Source organism: Heloderma suspectum, chromosome 1 (assembly GCF_057233095.1).
Source record: "Heloderma suspectum isolate Gila_16-S chromosome 1, 16-S_ref, whole genome shotgun sequence".
In the NCBI taxonomy this organism is placed as follows: domain Eukaryota; kingdom Metazoa; phylum Chordata; class Lepidosauria; order Squamata; family Helodermatidae; genus Heloderma; species Heloderma suspectum.
This window is the reverse complement of record NC_139458.1, coordinates 377,052,159-377,069,555: the sequence shown is the minus strand read 5'-3', so window position 1 is coordinate 377,069,555 and position 17,397 is coordinate 377,052,159. Positions and strand designations below refer to the sequence as shown.

The window sequence follows — 17,397 nt, the reverse complement described above, 5'->3', positions numbered from 1 at the left end:
GTAGCACTCATAGTCAACAAAAGGGTGGGAAAAGCAGTACTGGGGTACAATCTCAGAAACGATAGAATGATCTCAGTACGAATCCAAGGCAAACCATTCAACATCACAGTAATTCAAGTCTACGCCCCAACCACTGAGGCCGAAGAAGCTGAGGTTGATCGGTTCTATGAAGACCTACAACACCTTCTAGAACTAACACCAAAAAAAGATGTCCTTTCATCATAGGGGATTGGAATGCTAAAGTAGGAAGTCAAGAAATCACCGGGATAACAGGCAAGCATGGCCTTGGTGTACAAAATGAAGCAGGACAAAAGCTAATAGACTTTTGCCAAGAGAACATGCTGATCATAGCAAACACTCTTTTCCAACAGCACAAGAGGCGACTCTACACATATCACCAGATGGTTGATATTGAAATCAGACTGATTATGTCCTTTGCAGCCAAAGATGGAGAAGCTTTATACAGTCAGTAAAAACAAGACCTGGAGCTGGCTGTGGCTCAGATCATGAGCTGCTTCCTGCAAAATTTCGGCTTAAATTGAAGAACGTAGGGAAAACCACTAAACCATTCAGGTATGACCTAAATCATATCCCTGATGAATATACAGTGGAGGTGAGGAATAGATTTCAGGGATTAGACCTGATAGACAGAGTGCCTGAGGAACTATGGACGGAGGTCCGTAACATTGTTCAGGAGGCAGCAACTCAATCCATCCCAAAGAAAAAGAAATGCAAGAAAGCAAAGTGGCTGTCTGATGAGGCTTTACAAGTAGCTGAGGATAGAAGGGAAGCGAAAAGCAAGGGAGAAAGGGGAAGATATACCCAACTGAATGCAGATTTCCAGGGAAAAGCAAGGAGAGACAAGAAGGCCTTCTTAAATGAACAATGCAAAGAAATCGAGGAAAACAACAGAATGGGAAAGACTAGAGATCTTTTCAAGAAAATTGGAGATCTCAAGGGAACGTTTTATGTAAAGACGGGCATGATAAAGGACAAAGAAGGCAGGGACCTAACAGAAGCAGATGAGATTAAGAAGAGGTGGCAAGAATACACAGAAGAACTATACAGGAAAGATCTGAATGTCCCTGATAGCCATGATAGTGCGGTCACTGAACTTGAGCCGGACATCCTCGAGAGTGAAGTCAAGTGGGCCTTAGGAAGCATTATTAACAACAAAGCTAGCGAAGATGACAGTATTCCAGCTGAGCTATTTAAAATCCTGAAAGATGATGCTGTTAAAGTGCTGCACTCAATATGCCAACAAATTTGGAACACTCAACAGTGGCCACAAGACTGGAAAAGGTCAGTTTACATTCCAGTTCCAAAGAAGGGCAATGCCAAAGAGTGTTCAAACTACTGTACAATTGCGCTCATTTCACATGCCAGCAAGGTTATGTTCAAAATCCTACAAGCTAGGCTTCAGCAATATGTGAACCGAGAACTACCGGAAGTACAAGCTGGGTTTAGAAGAGGCAGAGGAACTAGAGATCAAATCGCCAACATTCGCTGCATCATGGAGAAAGCAAGAGAATTCCAGAAAAACATCTATTTCTGCTTCATTGACTACACTAAAGCCTTTGATTGTGTGGATCACAACAAACTCTGGCAAATTCTTAAAGAGATGAGAGTACCAGACCACCTTACCTGTCTCCTGAGAAACTTGTACGAGGGTCAAGAAGCAACAGTAAGAACCGGACATGGAACAACCGATTGGTTCAAAATTGGGAAAGGAGTATGACAAGGCTGCATATAGTCGCCCTGCTTATTTAATTTATATGCAGAGTACATCATGAGAAACGCTGGGTTGGATGAATCACAGGTTGGAATTAAGATTGCCGGGAGAATTATCAACAACCTCAGATACGCAGACAATACCACCCTAATGGCAGAAAGTGAAGAGGATCTCAAGAGCCTCTTGTTGAGGGTGAAAGTGGAGAGTGCAAAAGCTGGCTTGAAACTCAACATTAAAAAAACGAAGATCATGGCATCTGGCCCCATCACTTCCTGGGATATAGAAGGGGAAGAAATGGAAGCAGTGACAGATTTTACTTTCTTGGGCTCCAAGATCACCGCAGACGGTGACTGTAGCCATGAAATTAAAAGACGCTTGCTCCTTGGGAGGAAAGCTATGGCAAACCTAGACAGCATAGTAAGAAGCAGAGACATCACCTTGCCGACAAAGGTCCGTCTCATTAAAGCTATGGTTTTCCCAGTAGTATCGTATGGCTGTGAGAGCTGGACTCTAAGGAAGGCTGAGCGCTGAAGAATCGATGCTTTCAAACTGTGGTGCTGGAGAAGACTCTTACGAGTCCCCTGGACTGCAATGAGGTCAAATCAGTCAATCCTAAAGGAAATCAACCCTGACTGCTCATTGGAAGGACAGATGCTGAAGCTCCAATATTTTGGCCACCTAATGCGAAGAGAAAACTCCCTGGAAAAGACCCTGATGCTGGGAAAGATCGAAGGCAAAAGGAGAAGGGGACGGCAGAGGATGAGATGGCTAGATAGCATCACCAATGCATAGGGATGGCAGAGAATTCTGCCACGGATTTCAGTGCATTCAGCCCCCCGAAATCTGTGGTGGAACGGCCTGCCCCCCCGCCCCCCCACAGATTCCCCCTGGAACGAGGCTTACCTGGGGCGGATGTTCCAGACGGTGGAGGCTCTGGCGGCAGGTCCAGCGGCAGCTGGTCTTTCGACCGGCTGCCACGGCCGCCATTTGCATCCTGTTCTTTGTCGTGATAGGCTACGTAAGTATTTACGTAGCCTATCACGGCAAGCCAAGCAAAAAAAAAAACGGCGGCCGGAAATGGCGGTGGCTACAGTGGCCGCTATTTGCATTCCCTATTTTTCGCCGTTTTAGTCTACGTAAATATTTACGTAGGCTATTACGGCGAAAAAAAGGGGAACGCAAATAGCGCCCACTATGGTAAGTGACTTTCGTACATCCCTACCAATGCAATGAATATGAGCTTGAGCACACTCTGGGAGGGAGCGGAGGACAGGAAGGCCTGGCGTGCTATAGTCCATGGGGTCACGAAGAGTCGGACATGACTTAACGACTGAAAACAACAACAACGAAGACCATCCTGTTCTGTTAAACTTTTAATGGCTACCCCCCCCCCCTTTCGCAGCTCCTTCTTGGAGCAGTTACTACTGTGGTTACTGTGCTTGGGCCAGTGGAACCAATATCTCCCCTTTTTAGATTTGCTGGAGACTCAGGGAAATGTTGAATGGGAGGAGAACACTGACAAGTGTCAGCTGAATACTTAAGAGAGGATTTCATTGCCAAGTGGGCGGTATTATCCGTCCTCTCCCAGTGCACTTTCTGCTCTCACATTTTCCCCATTTTCTAATGCTTCTCAATTGCACAAATGTGTTCCTCCTCTCCCTTAGCATTATTTCCCCCCGGGACCTTGGCAACGGTGCACAAATTAGTCTATCTGCAGCCTTTCCTTGTCAATTTCCTTGTATGTCACCTACTCTACTTCCTTTGTCCCCTTTGACAGCTGAAATATACAAGGAAATTGACAAGGAAAGGCTGCACATATTGGACAGGTAAAAATGTGCTCTTGCACACTTTCGAAGGAATGGAAAAAATAAGAAGTAAAAAGGACCCCATTTGCGTACTCCCGAAGTACTGGGGAGAAAAATGGTGGTGAATGAAAAGGGGTAGCAATCAGAGCAGGAAGGGAGCTGTGATGAGGAGACAAGATCGGTTCTACTGCAAAGGTGTCTGGGATACGTGCCAGAGCCACCTGGAGGACTGATGGAGAGAACAAGCCATGGCAAGCCTGATTGTCTACTGGGTGTACTGTGGGTTGTTCTGTGAACAATCCACCCACTGTGGCTTATCTGCAGGGTGGCTTAGCATGTTGTGTGAACCCATGTGTTGCTGTGATTATTTTTAACTAGAAAAATGTAATGATTGTATGAGTTAGCCCATTTAAATATCAGAGACTACTGGAGTAGTGTCAGTTCATTCTCAAAAGATGTCAACTTGTTGTTCAGAACTCCTTTCTCTTACTCAGAATACCACTGGGCCACAGAAGTTACTAAGGGATGAGATAAAGTGATTTTCAATGATGACTGAAAATAGCATTAAGAAAGGACATTAGTGTTATTTTGTTAAACATTATCTCAAGGAGGTTTTAATTTGGTTGCATTCACACAAAGCATTTCCTGTGATATGGATTCAGCAACAATTCCAAAACTATCATTCCAAAATCCATAAATCATTTCTAGCTGATCACAAGAGTGAAAGAGCCAAAGGAAAAATATTCCTTCTCCTTACTCTGTTTTATTTGGCGGTGGATGGGGAGGGAGGGATTATGATTTTTCAGATGGATAGACAAAAACCATTTCCAGTTTACGTGTATTGGTTTCTTCAGTCAACCCTATATGTGTTGACTTAATATATGTATTTCTTTCTCTCCATGTATACATAATGCATAACATAAATATTTATGGGCTTTGCATGGTGCTGTATGCTCATGGGTTGTGATAAATATGTTTTAAAAATAAGAATACGTACACATATCCAAATGGACAGTACTTGTCACATACTATGGGTTTGCATTTCTTAGGCCGTGGGCGGCACTGACAGATCTTACAGTTGTGGACATCAGTCTGGAAACCGAAGGCACAGTCCAAAGAACAACCTGACATGAGGTCAGCACACAGCTCCTCTCCTGTGAAGAATACACGAAGCTTAGCAAAACCTGGTAATAGTTATTCATCTCAGAAATAAAATGCCTACACATGAAGAATACCCCAATCACATTATATAATATGGCTTCTGCCCATGCTACCTAATTGTCATAATTACATTTTTATAGATACATAATAAGAGCTGAAAATAGTGGATTGTACAATTATAATAATTATTCTATTTATTTTGGAACAGTACCATGGAATAGTGTGCCATTCAACACTGTATCATTTAATAGGAAATCCCATCCTATAAAGAATTTGCTTAATTACAACAACTTTTAAATTTATTTTGGGTAGCTTTGTACTAGGCATAATGTGCACTTGTATTATAAATGGAATAAACTAAAGCTTTTGTAAATTATTCTCAAATATATATTTTATATGAAGTTGTATATCAGTCTAATTGTGCATTCTTGTGCTTAATTATACTATACTTGACTAGTGTCCAATCATGATTTCTCAGGCTCCGGTACAAACTTGTAACACACACTGCTCCTGATCTTGTCTGTTTTGTAAAATTTACAAGAAAGACCTTGTTTGCTCTTTAAAAAATTGGAGGATTGGCATCCACTGGCTTTTTTAGTTCCCTTTGTATAAGCGCATGTTTCTGGCTGCCTAATTTGTATTTATAACGAAACATACCAGTATGGTATGCATATAAATTAACTACACATGAGTGACAAAACCCCTTCAGACACAGATCCCTATCCTTGGGATCTAGAATCAGTGGAGACCATTGGCCTAACTCATTTCCTCAAATATGTTCTGAGACCTGGAAATCCTACCAGCAGCACTGGCTCCTACTGCCCCTCAATGACACTGATTATTCTGATGCTTGTCCTGCTCTCTTGCTGCCAATCATACCTTGATGACTCCTCCTGCCTACACATGGAAATTCTTGTAGTTCTTGAGAAAGCATACAACATCGGATGGCATATGCCCCTGTCTTTCCAAGTCCTAGACTTTCCATACAAACAGGCGTATGTGCTCTAGAAAAGGACCTGGGGCATAGCTAACTGTTAAAAATGTTGCTTAACACAGATTCCCATTGGCTGTAGAATATTTAACAAGACCTGGACATAAAAATACAAGGAAGTAAGTTTGCATATCATCATCATCTTCATCATCATCTCTATACCACCCAATAGCTGGAGTTATCTGAGCAGTTCACAACAATTAACAAAATCACAAACCACAGATGCAAGATAATAAAATACAGCATAAAAAAATTCAATATAGAAAATGTAAAAGAATTTAAACAACTAAAAATAATTTCAATAAAAGTCCCAAGCATCTTGAGGGTACTAGGCTGGGGAAAGGCCAGCAGACTTCATAGGCTGCCTCAAAATTCCCTGGCATGAAAGAGCCAGAATAAACTCAGAGCCAGACAGATATCCACTCTCTGCCAAGAGGAACACTGCAACATCTGGGCTACAGTCCCCCAGCAGTCAAACAGGAAACGATAGAAGCCACTACTAGGCCAGACACCACCATCCTCTGTAACTCCTCATGGGTTTTACTGCAAGAAATGTCCCTACTTCAGGTTCAATTGCACTTGTTAAAGTATTCTCAGGTGAATTTTAAATTACTGCAGCAAGTTTCAACAGTGGCTTAAAAAGCTCTAGGCCAGCCTTCCTTAGCCTGTAGCCTTCCAGATATGTTCACCTCCCATCATCCTTACCACTGGCCACAGCTGAAGGGAGTTGGAGTCTAACATCATCTGGAGGGCACCAGGTTGAGGAAAGCTGTTCTAGGCAAAGTTATCCATGGCAGTGTATATAGTTATTTTGATCAATAATTTTTAAGAATTAGGATGCAGCATGGCCAACATAGCTCGACTGCTCTCCCACGCCACATAATGGGCTACATCCAACATCACACGAGTGGACTTATGCTTAAACAACTAGGCTGTACCATTCCTCTCCTCCCTCTGCACCTCCACACTTCCCTAACTCTGCTCCAGAGGATCCCCCAACCTTCAACGTAGACCTGGGGGAGCATGTGGGGCTGCAAGGAGGAGGGGAAACCCATTCCACTAGTGGTGTAGTTGTCATGGGCTGGGTTTGTTACCCAGACAATTATATAATGTAATGTGGGAGCACAGTAAAGCCAGCATAGTCCAGCTTCACCTTAAAAAAAACTGGTTAGAATTCTCAGATGCTACACAACTGCAGTCCCCCAGCAGTCAAATAGGAAATGATGTGAGACTCTTACAACTGCTGTGAGACTCTTACCTTATTATACATGTGGCTTCTCTCTGGAAAACCATGTATAGGACAAAAGGCCTTTAAAATTCATATAGAACTCCAAAAAGAGGTTAGACAGCATGGGTAGGCAACCTGGTACTCTCCAGATACTTTGGATTACAATTCCCATCTGACCCAGCCAGCACGGTCAATGGTAATGGATTATGGGAGTTGTTGTTCAAAATATCTGAAGAACACCAGGCTACTTTCCCCTGTGATACAGAATGCAAGTTTCATACTGTTATCGCAAGGGCTAGAAAGTTTGGTAGCCGATGGTGTTTAGTCAATGTTGTTTTATATTGCATAGTAATAGCACAAGTGGATTTTCTTCTACCAGCCAAGTATAATTAAAAAACTCCACAACTAATATCACATAAATTTCCACTGGCATAATATTAAAATTAAATAGTATGTTTCCTCTGATGTAATGGGTTTGTGGCCTGGACTGGAGGCCCCTGAACCCCCATAAAGTATACCTAGTCCCAACTTCCCAGTGCTTGGATTGTGCTTGAAATTCATCAAGCATAACATAAATGGTTTTAATTTTTGTGAACTGCCCAGAGAGCTTCGGCTATTGGGCGGTATAGAAATGAAATAAATAAAATAAAATAAACTTTCTGGAGTGCTTTAATACATAGGTTTTAATTAACTTTTGAGATTCAGGTCACTCTGTTGGTTTTGAGAATAGTGCTGCGCCTTTGGGGAAAAAAGCTTAGTGCTTCCTTCATCAGCTGCATTTTTGTAAACATGGGTCTGGAACCCTGCAGAATGTGTGTGAAAGAACAGCTAGGCAAAAATGGCTGGTAGGAGAAGGGTTAAGCACTTTTTCACTGTCCACTGTTTCTCCACTTAAAATCACCCCTTCCCAAGGGGACACTGCAAGGGAAAAGCAGCTATTGAACTAATGCTATATGTGGCTGCAATGTGACATTCAGTCTGATGCAGATGTTCTATCTTGAAAGTCTTATCCTTCCCCCAAAGGCAAATATACATTAAGGATCTTCTATTTCCATTTTCCTCATTTGTTTGTTTGGATTTCTTACTGATTTATTTCATCATCATATGCATCCCTCCCTTGTTTCTTCTTGATAATTCCTCTTCCCATTCAGAAAATGGCCAAGCAAAAGAGTGAAAGGAATGACACTGATTGGAAACTAATGCCACTTGACTTAAAGCTGAGGAACACAAAGTGGCACCATAGTTATTGGATATTATATGTGACAATGCACATATTTTTGAAAATGTTTACTCAATCAACATAGTACAGTACAACATAGTACAAAGAGATGCTGCCTTTCTTATTCCCAATTTCTTCTATTACTTTACCAATTCCAAAGGCATCTGCTGAAAGACAACTATGTTGCATAGATCGAGCACTACAGTATTTAGGGACAGAAAAATGGGTAAGAACAAACTTGTGTGAAAATAGGGCTGTAAAGCTGACTGACAGAAATCATATCAAATGCATTTTACTTGGAAATATATTTGTATTTGCATATTTACCAACCAGAAGTGTGATTTTTTTGGTGAAATTTTTAAAAAAAGATACACAGTCCAGCATAATAAAGTTAACTATCATGTACATGAGATGAACCAATATGGAAAAGGAAAAATAATATGGCTAAAAATATTTTGTAACTGATTTTGATCAATAGATGTTCTTCAGAAATGACAATTCAGTATCATATGTATACTTACTAGTTTTGCACTGACAGATGCGACAACCATTTTGGTCTACTCTGTAGTCGTAAATACAGTCTGTCTCAGTCAATGTGCAGTTCACTAGAGGATAACATGTGGGTGGACCTATTGTGATGTATGTTGGTTCTAATTAAAAAAGGAATAATTTGTTATAAAGTATAATAACACTTTAGCGTTACATAAGAAAAAACATGTTAAGATCTGAAAGTCATTAATGGAAATGCTTGCTGTTTAAACATGCTAAAATATGGACATTCCCACATCCAGGCAACCAGAACACCTTGAGAACACTCACAGCACAACAGTATTTACGTGCCTGGGCCGCACTGAGCTCTGAAACTGAGATTTATTATACTTGCTTTGCCTTTAAAAATAAAAATCATCCTGCTCTTAAGGTAATGTGTGTGGGGATGGGGCTTTCTCCTTGTCATAGTTTTGTTCAAGGTTCTAACTGCTCTTCTGTGCAATATCCACAGCATTGGTACAGATTAAAAATCTTATCTGCAATGGAGAACCTACCATATTTCCTCACAGATATCTAGTTTTAGCCTGCACCCAGACTTATCCCATACACAAGATGACTGACCACATCAGGATTCATCTTTCAGTATTCTTGAACAATATAATTAATTTTACAGATCAAGATATTTATAGATTTTGCAGATAAGCTTGTGGAAACTTTAACCCGAGGAACTCTGTTAAAACCTTAATTGGAACTCAAGCCACGTGATAAGACTTTTGGGGCTCAGTTCACTGCAACAGTGCTGCCAGATGTCAATGTGTTGGATGTAACATTTGCATAAAGCCTACAAACATAATGCCATAAGCCTGAACCACATGGTTATTTCTCAGGTTTATTGAGTCAACAGCTGTGTTCAGCTACATGCACATTGGGCTTTACATGTGTAGGTCTTTGGTGTGACAAGCACACCTGGTGGGCAAGGGAGGTGCATTCTTGTTTCTTCACCATACATGTGGAAGATTAGAACTAAACCCTTATTCTTAATAATTTTCACAAGTTTGCTGACTACCACAAATAGCAGCATGTAGTTATATTGAATCTCCAAGATATTTGGGGCACTTCTCAGTTTTTTGGTACTCAGGCACGCATACTTGTATACGAAATCAAACATGTTCTGTTAAGTATGAAACATGCATTTGTGCATTTTTCACCATGTTCTCCTTTAAAATATCCATGAGCAAGAGCCAAAATTAGCCTTTTGTTAATACCATCAATTTCAAATCCACGCATTTTAAACGTATCAGTATCTGTGTACTGAAAACCCTGCTAAAGATTAAATGTCAGTACTCAGGAAAAAAAAAAGTAATTGAGAGAAAATTTAAGAATGGCTTATGTACTTAAAAAGTATAAGCTATCAGTAATTAGAATCTTCACAGGTTCTGAAAGGCCTAGTGCAAATGATACATAACCACTACTCAAGGAAAAAATATATAAGGTTCAGTGAAGTGATAAATGCTGTAAACAAATTAGGTAGAGCCTTTGAATTCAGTTAGACATGTAACGGAGTCATGACTAAGTGAAGCCAGCAGAGACAGTAAATTAGTAAAACCATTAACACTCAGAGAGGCTCTCATGTTTTACTTCTGTTCTCAGTAATGATTCCAATGTAGAACTACTAAAATCATTCATTTATCTTATTACTAATATCACAGTAGTCCCTACAGATTTTAAATGAGTTTGAAATTTCATTTTCTAAGGTACAATGCACCACAAAGGAAGCCTTACAGCCTAGACTGGCAAGATCAAGCTTGCCAACTCGTTATTTTGTATTGGTGATTTCAGATATTAAGCAGAGAATATTTTTAAAGTTTTCATTTATGTAAATAAATGGTTGAAAATGGGATTACATTACATGTTAGCCAAGTCAGAAGCCAGCAAAAAAGCTCCCTTAAGTGTATCTGAAAAGGAACTATTACACTTTAATGAAATCAAGCAGCTGTTTACAGGGCAGGCCAATTCATTCTTTACCTGGCAGGGGCTTTGCTGTATGTCCACTGTGTGCCTCCCAGTGAAAACCCATAATGTTTGATGGGGGAGATCTGAGAGCTCCTAAGGTCTACATTCAGGGGAATTCTCTCCTAAAAACCAATAAACCCCAATAAACCCCAAATACCTTTATCTTATGAATTATATATTGTACAAATAAAAGTGAGTGAATTTGCTTACATGTACTAACTGTTCAAAATAGAACATATGTTGTCTCATATTAAATTCAAGAAAATAATCGGTGACTAATGTATGACGGCAACTCCATCAGATTCTCTAATCTCTGCTGCCTGACTGAGGGGCTGATGAAATGTCATCACTGGAAGATCCCAACATTATCTGAAGAAATTTAACCAGAAATTTTGTTTTCTAAAATGTTTCATACAAGACTATGAATAATGAGGGCAATCCTATGGGTTTGATGCTCTTTAGATGGAGGGCTCTGAGATTGGAACCTTTTTTGCACGCAGTATCCTGCTGGCAAGAACCAGGCAGGGTGGGAGGAACAACGGATGCTTTCCCCCCACCAATTTGAGCTAAATGGGCCTCTCAGCCCATCTAGCTTCCTTACTTTGCTGTGGGTGGGGACAGCGATGCAGAAGCTTGCGGATCCACATTTCTCCTCTCCCATACCACTATTATGTCCCCTTTCCTCCCTCCGTATCCCTCTTCTGAGGTTGGAACAGCACTCTTGGAAAAGGAGCCATCACGGAGCTTTCTGTGGCACCTAGGGCGGGGCAGGGGGAGAAATCCCTGCTCGAATATCCTCCACAGGTTATTGCTGTATCTATGGCTTCAGGTGGAAAGTGTGATCCACCATCTCTTATGGTCCCTGGGAAACCCTCCCAGGGACCATAGCATTGCTCTCTTAAGATAATATGTTAACTACGGCAGATACTTTATTTACTTTGATGTAACAAAACTGTATCTTCCCTTTGTTGTGTAAGTTTTCCATCAGCAACAATAAATAAAGCAAGTCATTTAATCTGCTACAAGGAATGGTTGTTCCCCTTTCAGAACAATGAGAATATTTCTATAAGTAGTGTAATATGATGAAAAAGAAATGTTATGATTTCTAGATTCCTACTAATAGCTTAAGATGGTTATTTTTAATACCAATACATTCATACTTGATCTAATTTGGGAAACATGCAATAAAATTCATGTTCTTTGGCCACTTACACATTAACTTTATTGCATAAGACTTTGCAAAGAATACACTGGGCTCTAGTGGAACATTTTAATAAGAGTGGATTACTACTGATGTCCGATGGAAGTGCAGGAGCCATAAAGCATATGTATATTGAGAATACCCAACACTTGTTGAATTCTGGGAACAGGTGGGAAAATGTATTGGTTTGCTTCTAGGAATGGTGGGAAGTGGTCTTTTAAAGTGTTTGTATTGAGATCTATCCAGCTAGTTGAAATTTAGACAGACAACAAATGGCTTGGATTAGCATTGGCTGCTAAAAAGGCAGTTACTGCGTAAGTAGAAAAATATCAAACCAGACACACATCCAATGGTATCCTTCAGCCAGTAGAACAAACACTGCTGGTGGAGTGAATTTCCCCTCCCTCATGCACACACCTCAAATCTGCTCTGGAGGCTTAGAAAACCTTCCAGCCAGATCTTGGGGATGTATGTGTGGAGGAGGTGCAGAAAAGGGAAACTCCCATTGCAGAAGTACGTTTGTGTAACATTGGATTTAGCATGTGTGTAACACTCCTGAATGTTAGAGTTTGTGGACCTGGCATCTAAGGAGAAATGGTGGATAACAGTCAAGGTATATTATAGGTACAAAGAAATATGTGACTTTCGAGGTATATCATAAAAATGGTGGTGTTTATTTCCCCCCCACTCCCTTATTTTATTTTCCTCTATTCTGCACTACTGGTCGTTTAATTGTGTGTGTGTGTGTGTGTGTGTGTGTATGGAAGTTTGAATGGGTACATGGCTGAATTTATGAGACGTTCTTAAGATCCAAAGGGTTGTATCCAATATGGTACTTCCATTCACGTAAGTGCTTTAATCCTCCTTTTGTGAGGATTAAGGAAGACGCTTTTGTGAACGGAAGGAAGCAATTTTCCTAAGTTTCCTCTTTCTCCTGCAGCTCCTGGTGCTGCTCTGGAAGGTTTGTCAGTGATCTGTAGCAGATGGGGGAGGGGCACAGGGTGTCTGCAAATGGATGGGGGAAATCAGTAGAAACTCCTGCTCCTTTTCATTCATACCAGCCTTTACTGGACTGGATCAAGGTGACTTCCATGAATGGAAGGATGCCTTTGGATACAATCCAAAGTCTTTATTGGGGAGGAAACATATACAGAAAATTGAAATTGTAAGTACAGAGTGGAAGGGAAGGAGGTGGATGGGGAATAAATGAAAATAAAACACATGCATGTGAAACATTCAAACTTTTTCTTGATTTTTATTCAGATAAAATATAATGGCTTGCATCCTAACTAATATTCTGTTGGTGGGAGGATCCCCTCTGCAGAGTTCTGCTCACAGGACACTTCCACCAGCAGAGGAGGGGGGATCCCATGATCGTAGGCTTTTAAGAAGGTCCTGGAAACACATTATTTTACTTCAGCTTCCCCTCATAAGTTTGCTGATGTTGCTGTTTTAATGTTGTTTTTATTGCTTTTTAAGACTATATTGGTTTTTATTATGTGTTTTATTATTGTATGCTGCCTTGGGAGGGCTTCTGCTCTGAAAGGCAGCCAAGAAATATATTTTTTAAATTAATTGAATAAATTATATCAAATGTGAATCACATAGAAACTGCTTAAGATTTTAAAGTACAACATGAAAAGGTATGCCTGATCTCATAGTGTTGTTTATTCATTCAGTTGCTTCCGACTCTTCATGACTTCATGGACCAGCCCACGCCAGAGTTTCCTGTTGGCCGTCGCCACCTCCAGCTCCCCCAAGGTCGAGTCTGTCACCTCCAGAATATCTCATAGTGCTCTATTTAAAAACTCTTGCGTGTTAATAACTGGAATTTTGTAAATGTACAATTTCCATGGTGACACTTTGTTCTGGAATATGGTATGGAATAGGTTATTTACTGATCCATGATCCAGTTAAATACATAAATCCCATATCATAAAATTCTTACAACAATAACAAATCTGTCACAATATGTCTTTAATTGTACACATCCAGTGAATACATCCAGAGACAGGCCTGAATAAAAGCATATCTGAGGCATGTATATAATATAATATAATATAATATAATATAATATAATATAATATAATATAATATAATACACACACACGGCTATGTAGATATTTTACAATCTCTTTCAACTCTCACTGGAAAAGAAAGCTAATAAAACTTCTACAATCAGCAATAAATGAAGAGCATGCTTAAATGTAAAATTTATGGTATTTGGGAAATATCTAAAGATCATGCTTTTATTCTATGTTGTATGTTGAGAAGAGACCCCAAAATATATATTTTGAAAAATACGTATTTTATTGATCCACAGTTTGTATAATGTTGTTCTCAATTACTTCTTGCAGCCTCTGCAAATTACAATTGTTTATGATTTACCTACTCCTGAAAGATACATCAGTTTTTTTTCTCTTGAATGATGTGTTAGAACTTTTGAAATACCAGGCAGAAAAGATTACTGGTAATCCTTTATTTGTAGCATTAAAAAAATTCTGCAGCTACTCCATGTAGATTCCAATTCTATATATCCTAATTTTTTTATATACAAGCTTATCAGTGATGACCTTCTCCCATCCACAAAGGTAAACCCCGAGATAGAGCAATTTTACATGCATGCCTGATTTTCAATAAACTGCATAAGAGGACAAAAGAAATAATTTCACTCCCCTCCCCTGCCCCAACCCACAAAAATGCAGCTTCAAAAAGAGAGAAAAATCCAGCTCTTTTCACTTCACTGAACAAGACTCAACAAATAAAGCCAGTTCAGCTACTGGCAGGCTTCTGGCTATTTGAATAGATGAACAGTAGAGCTTGAAAAAGCACATATAGTCATGTGATCTAGGTTAGCCTTTCACTGCTGCCCTTGACAAACTACAGAAGAAAGACTGAGTGTACAGATGAAGAGAAAATAGATGGGAAAATAGCATTCTGTCTCTTGTATATTTTAGAAGCAACTCTAAATTGTAGAAAATAAGAGAGAAATGGAAATGGTTAACAAGGACTGCTAATGTTACATAATGTTGCCAGCCTATATTCAGAAAAGCTGAATTATTTTAAAGTTAACTTATCAGAGTAAACACCCAAATCTACTATGTGGTATCACTGTGGCTCATTTAAACAAGTGAACCTATCAACCTTGTGGCTGTATACATTTCTATAAACACAACAATTTTATTTTTTAGTCCATGAAAATTTTTAACAATGCTCAAAGTAAAGATTACACTCTATTTTCAGCTTTCCCTTTTATTGATGTTGTCTTCTGTAAAACTTTGAGCAGGTCACCGAATGTACGATAGCAATATAGCTATAGCAGTGAATGTGCTTCCAGATGGACAGCAATGAAGCTACTAATCAAAAGGCATTCTGCAGTTATTCCCTCCTTAACACTTTTTGTCATAGAAATTCTTTTAGAATGAATAGACAGTACTTTTTTGAAGGAAGTGCAGTTTAAAATTTTATTTATTTATTTATTTATTGCATTTATACCCCGCCTTTTTTCCTCTTGCAAGGAACCCAAGGCGGCTTACATTATCCTCCTCTCCATTTTATCCTCACAACAACAACCCTGTGAGGTGGGTTGGGCTGAGAGTGTGTGACTGGCCCAAAGTCACCCAGTGAGCTTCCATGGCCGAGTGGGGACTAGAACCCGGATCTCCCTGTTCTTAGTCCAACACTCTTGCCACTACACCACACTGGCTCTCTCTCTATATAATATAGATGGTATATGACATCACAAAGAATGAACAGGATTTATAAAACCAATAGGTTTGGGTGTTGGAAGTGTGGTAGGTTAGATGCCAGTTCAATATAATATGTTATGGGGAAGTCCCAATGTACAAAGGCTTTGGATTCTCCTCCTCCTCCGTTTCTCAGGTATTTATCAGATAATAGGAATTGATTTACAGGATATTATTTTGCTATTTTATTGAATTTTATTCCAGATGTATGTGATAATGCTATAAAATTGATTACCAATTTATAAATGGCAGTCAGAATTTAAAAAAACCTAATTACTCATTCTGTAAGAGAATGGTTATTTAAAACTTTAGAAATGGCAAGAATAGATAAATTGATGGATGCAGTACATGGCAGGAATAATATAGATATGTGAACTGATCCCCCCTCCCCATGGATTCTTTTATTATATCTTGGAACAATGATACTGGTTGGAGCCAACACTGTTGTTCCATTGATGGAATCCGTTCCTTGAGAGGAACTGGGAGAGGGCAATTTCCCCTCTCCCCACTCAAACTCTGTTCTGGAAGGTTGGAAAAACTGCTGGAGCAAATTTTAGGGTGGAGTGGAATGCTGCAGGGGGGAGGAGAGAGGGAGAAAGTCCCATCACACTTGTGGATGTCCATTAGTGTGATATTGGATTTAATCCTTTCAGTTAGACAGATTATATGTTTTTGTATTTAGAGGTTATTGAAGATCTGAAAAATAGAAATGAGGTGTATTTTTTGACTATGTAATATCGGGAAAAATGTATTGTTTTGATTGTGCATAGTTTTATAAATTAAAAACTAAGAAAAGAAAAAAGGTGAAAGAAATAGTTATAAATGGAAGATGATGTTGTCTGGACCCCCCACTCCCAATAAAATTCTATGGTTGAGGCAGACCAGCTGCATAATGAAAACCTTGTCTTGAAGCCCCCTGGCAGAAAATTCATTACAGGCAAGATGCCACACCACGGCTTTACTGTCTGAAAAAGTTTTCCATTATTGCAAGTGTATTCTACATTCTTATAGAAAAACGTAAAGCTCTTAAAATCCATATTTATTTGGCAAGAATTCTAGGCTGGAGTAGAAGGAGCCTTATTGGAGGGAGTCACTGGGATGTCATGAGGTGGGAATTCTAAAAGATCTGATCCCTAGACACTGGAAGGTATTCAAATTCCCTCTGATTTCTCAGTGTTTAACAGAGATTCCTGGTTAAACAACTCTGTTATCTCAATAGCTGGCAATGTAATAGGTTTGCTTTTCTACAACAGCAAAGCTGAAATTCTCAGCATTATGAACAAGCTATGGACAATCTTGTACAGCAGTGATTATGAAATTGGCCAAAACTGGCTCTCTTTGTAAGCCTTCTGCATTTGATTTTTAGATCATGAAACATGATCCACATACATAATGTTTTCTCTTTCTGTAAGAACATGATTTTTAGTTAACCTGGAACCTATAAAATAACTATCACTCACACAAAATGGATATATAAATTGCATGTAGGTTCTATTGCTTACAACTATTATACAATTTCCCTAATGGAGTTAGGATATATTTAAATTTTAAAGAATTTGATGTTTAGTTTAATATTTCAAAATACGAAGTTCCCCAAGTTAGGATTATGCGGTAAAGGATCCTTAGTGGAAAACCCCACAAATAATTTGTCCACATCATCCAGATCATGTTGCATCAGAACAAGAGTGAAGATGTTAAGAAGGTGCCACTCCAGTTAGTTAGACACTGACTTAGGGAGCAATCCTATGCATATTTAGAAAAAAAATCTCCTACAACTCCCAGCATTCCGCTGCTCCACATTCAGGTCAGTCA

General features: G+C 39.5%; 1 protein-coding gene across 4 annotated transcripts in view; it reads right to left on the bottom strand.

Annotated features, from left to right (window-relative positions):
* Positions 1-17,397, bottom strand: part of CRIM1 (cysteine rich transmembrane BMP regulator 1) — a 241,057-nt gene that overhangs the window by 40,458 nt on the left and 183,202 nt on the right. For all 4 annotated transcript variants that reach the window (XM_084828321.1, XM_084828318.1, XM_084828317.1 and 1 more), the window contains 2 exons: positions 8,658-8,786; positions 4,535-4,691 (listed from right to left, as the gene is read on the bottom strand). In XM_084828321.1, the coding sequence (XP_084684447.1) occupies positions 4,535-4,691; positions 8,658-8,786 (286 nt within the window). The remainder of the gene's footprint in view (positions 1-4,534; positions 4,692-8,657; positions 8,787-17,397) is intronic.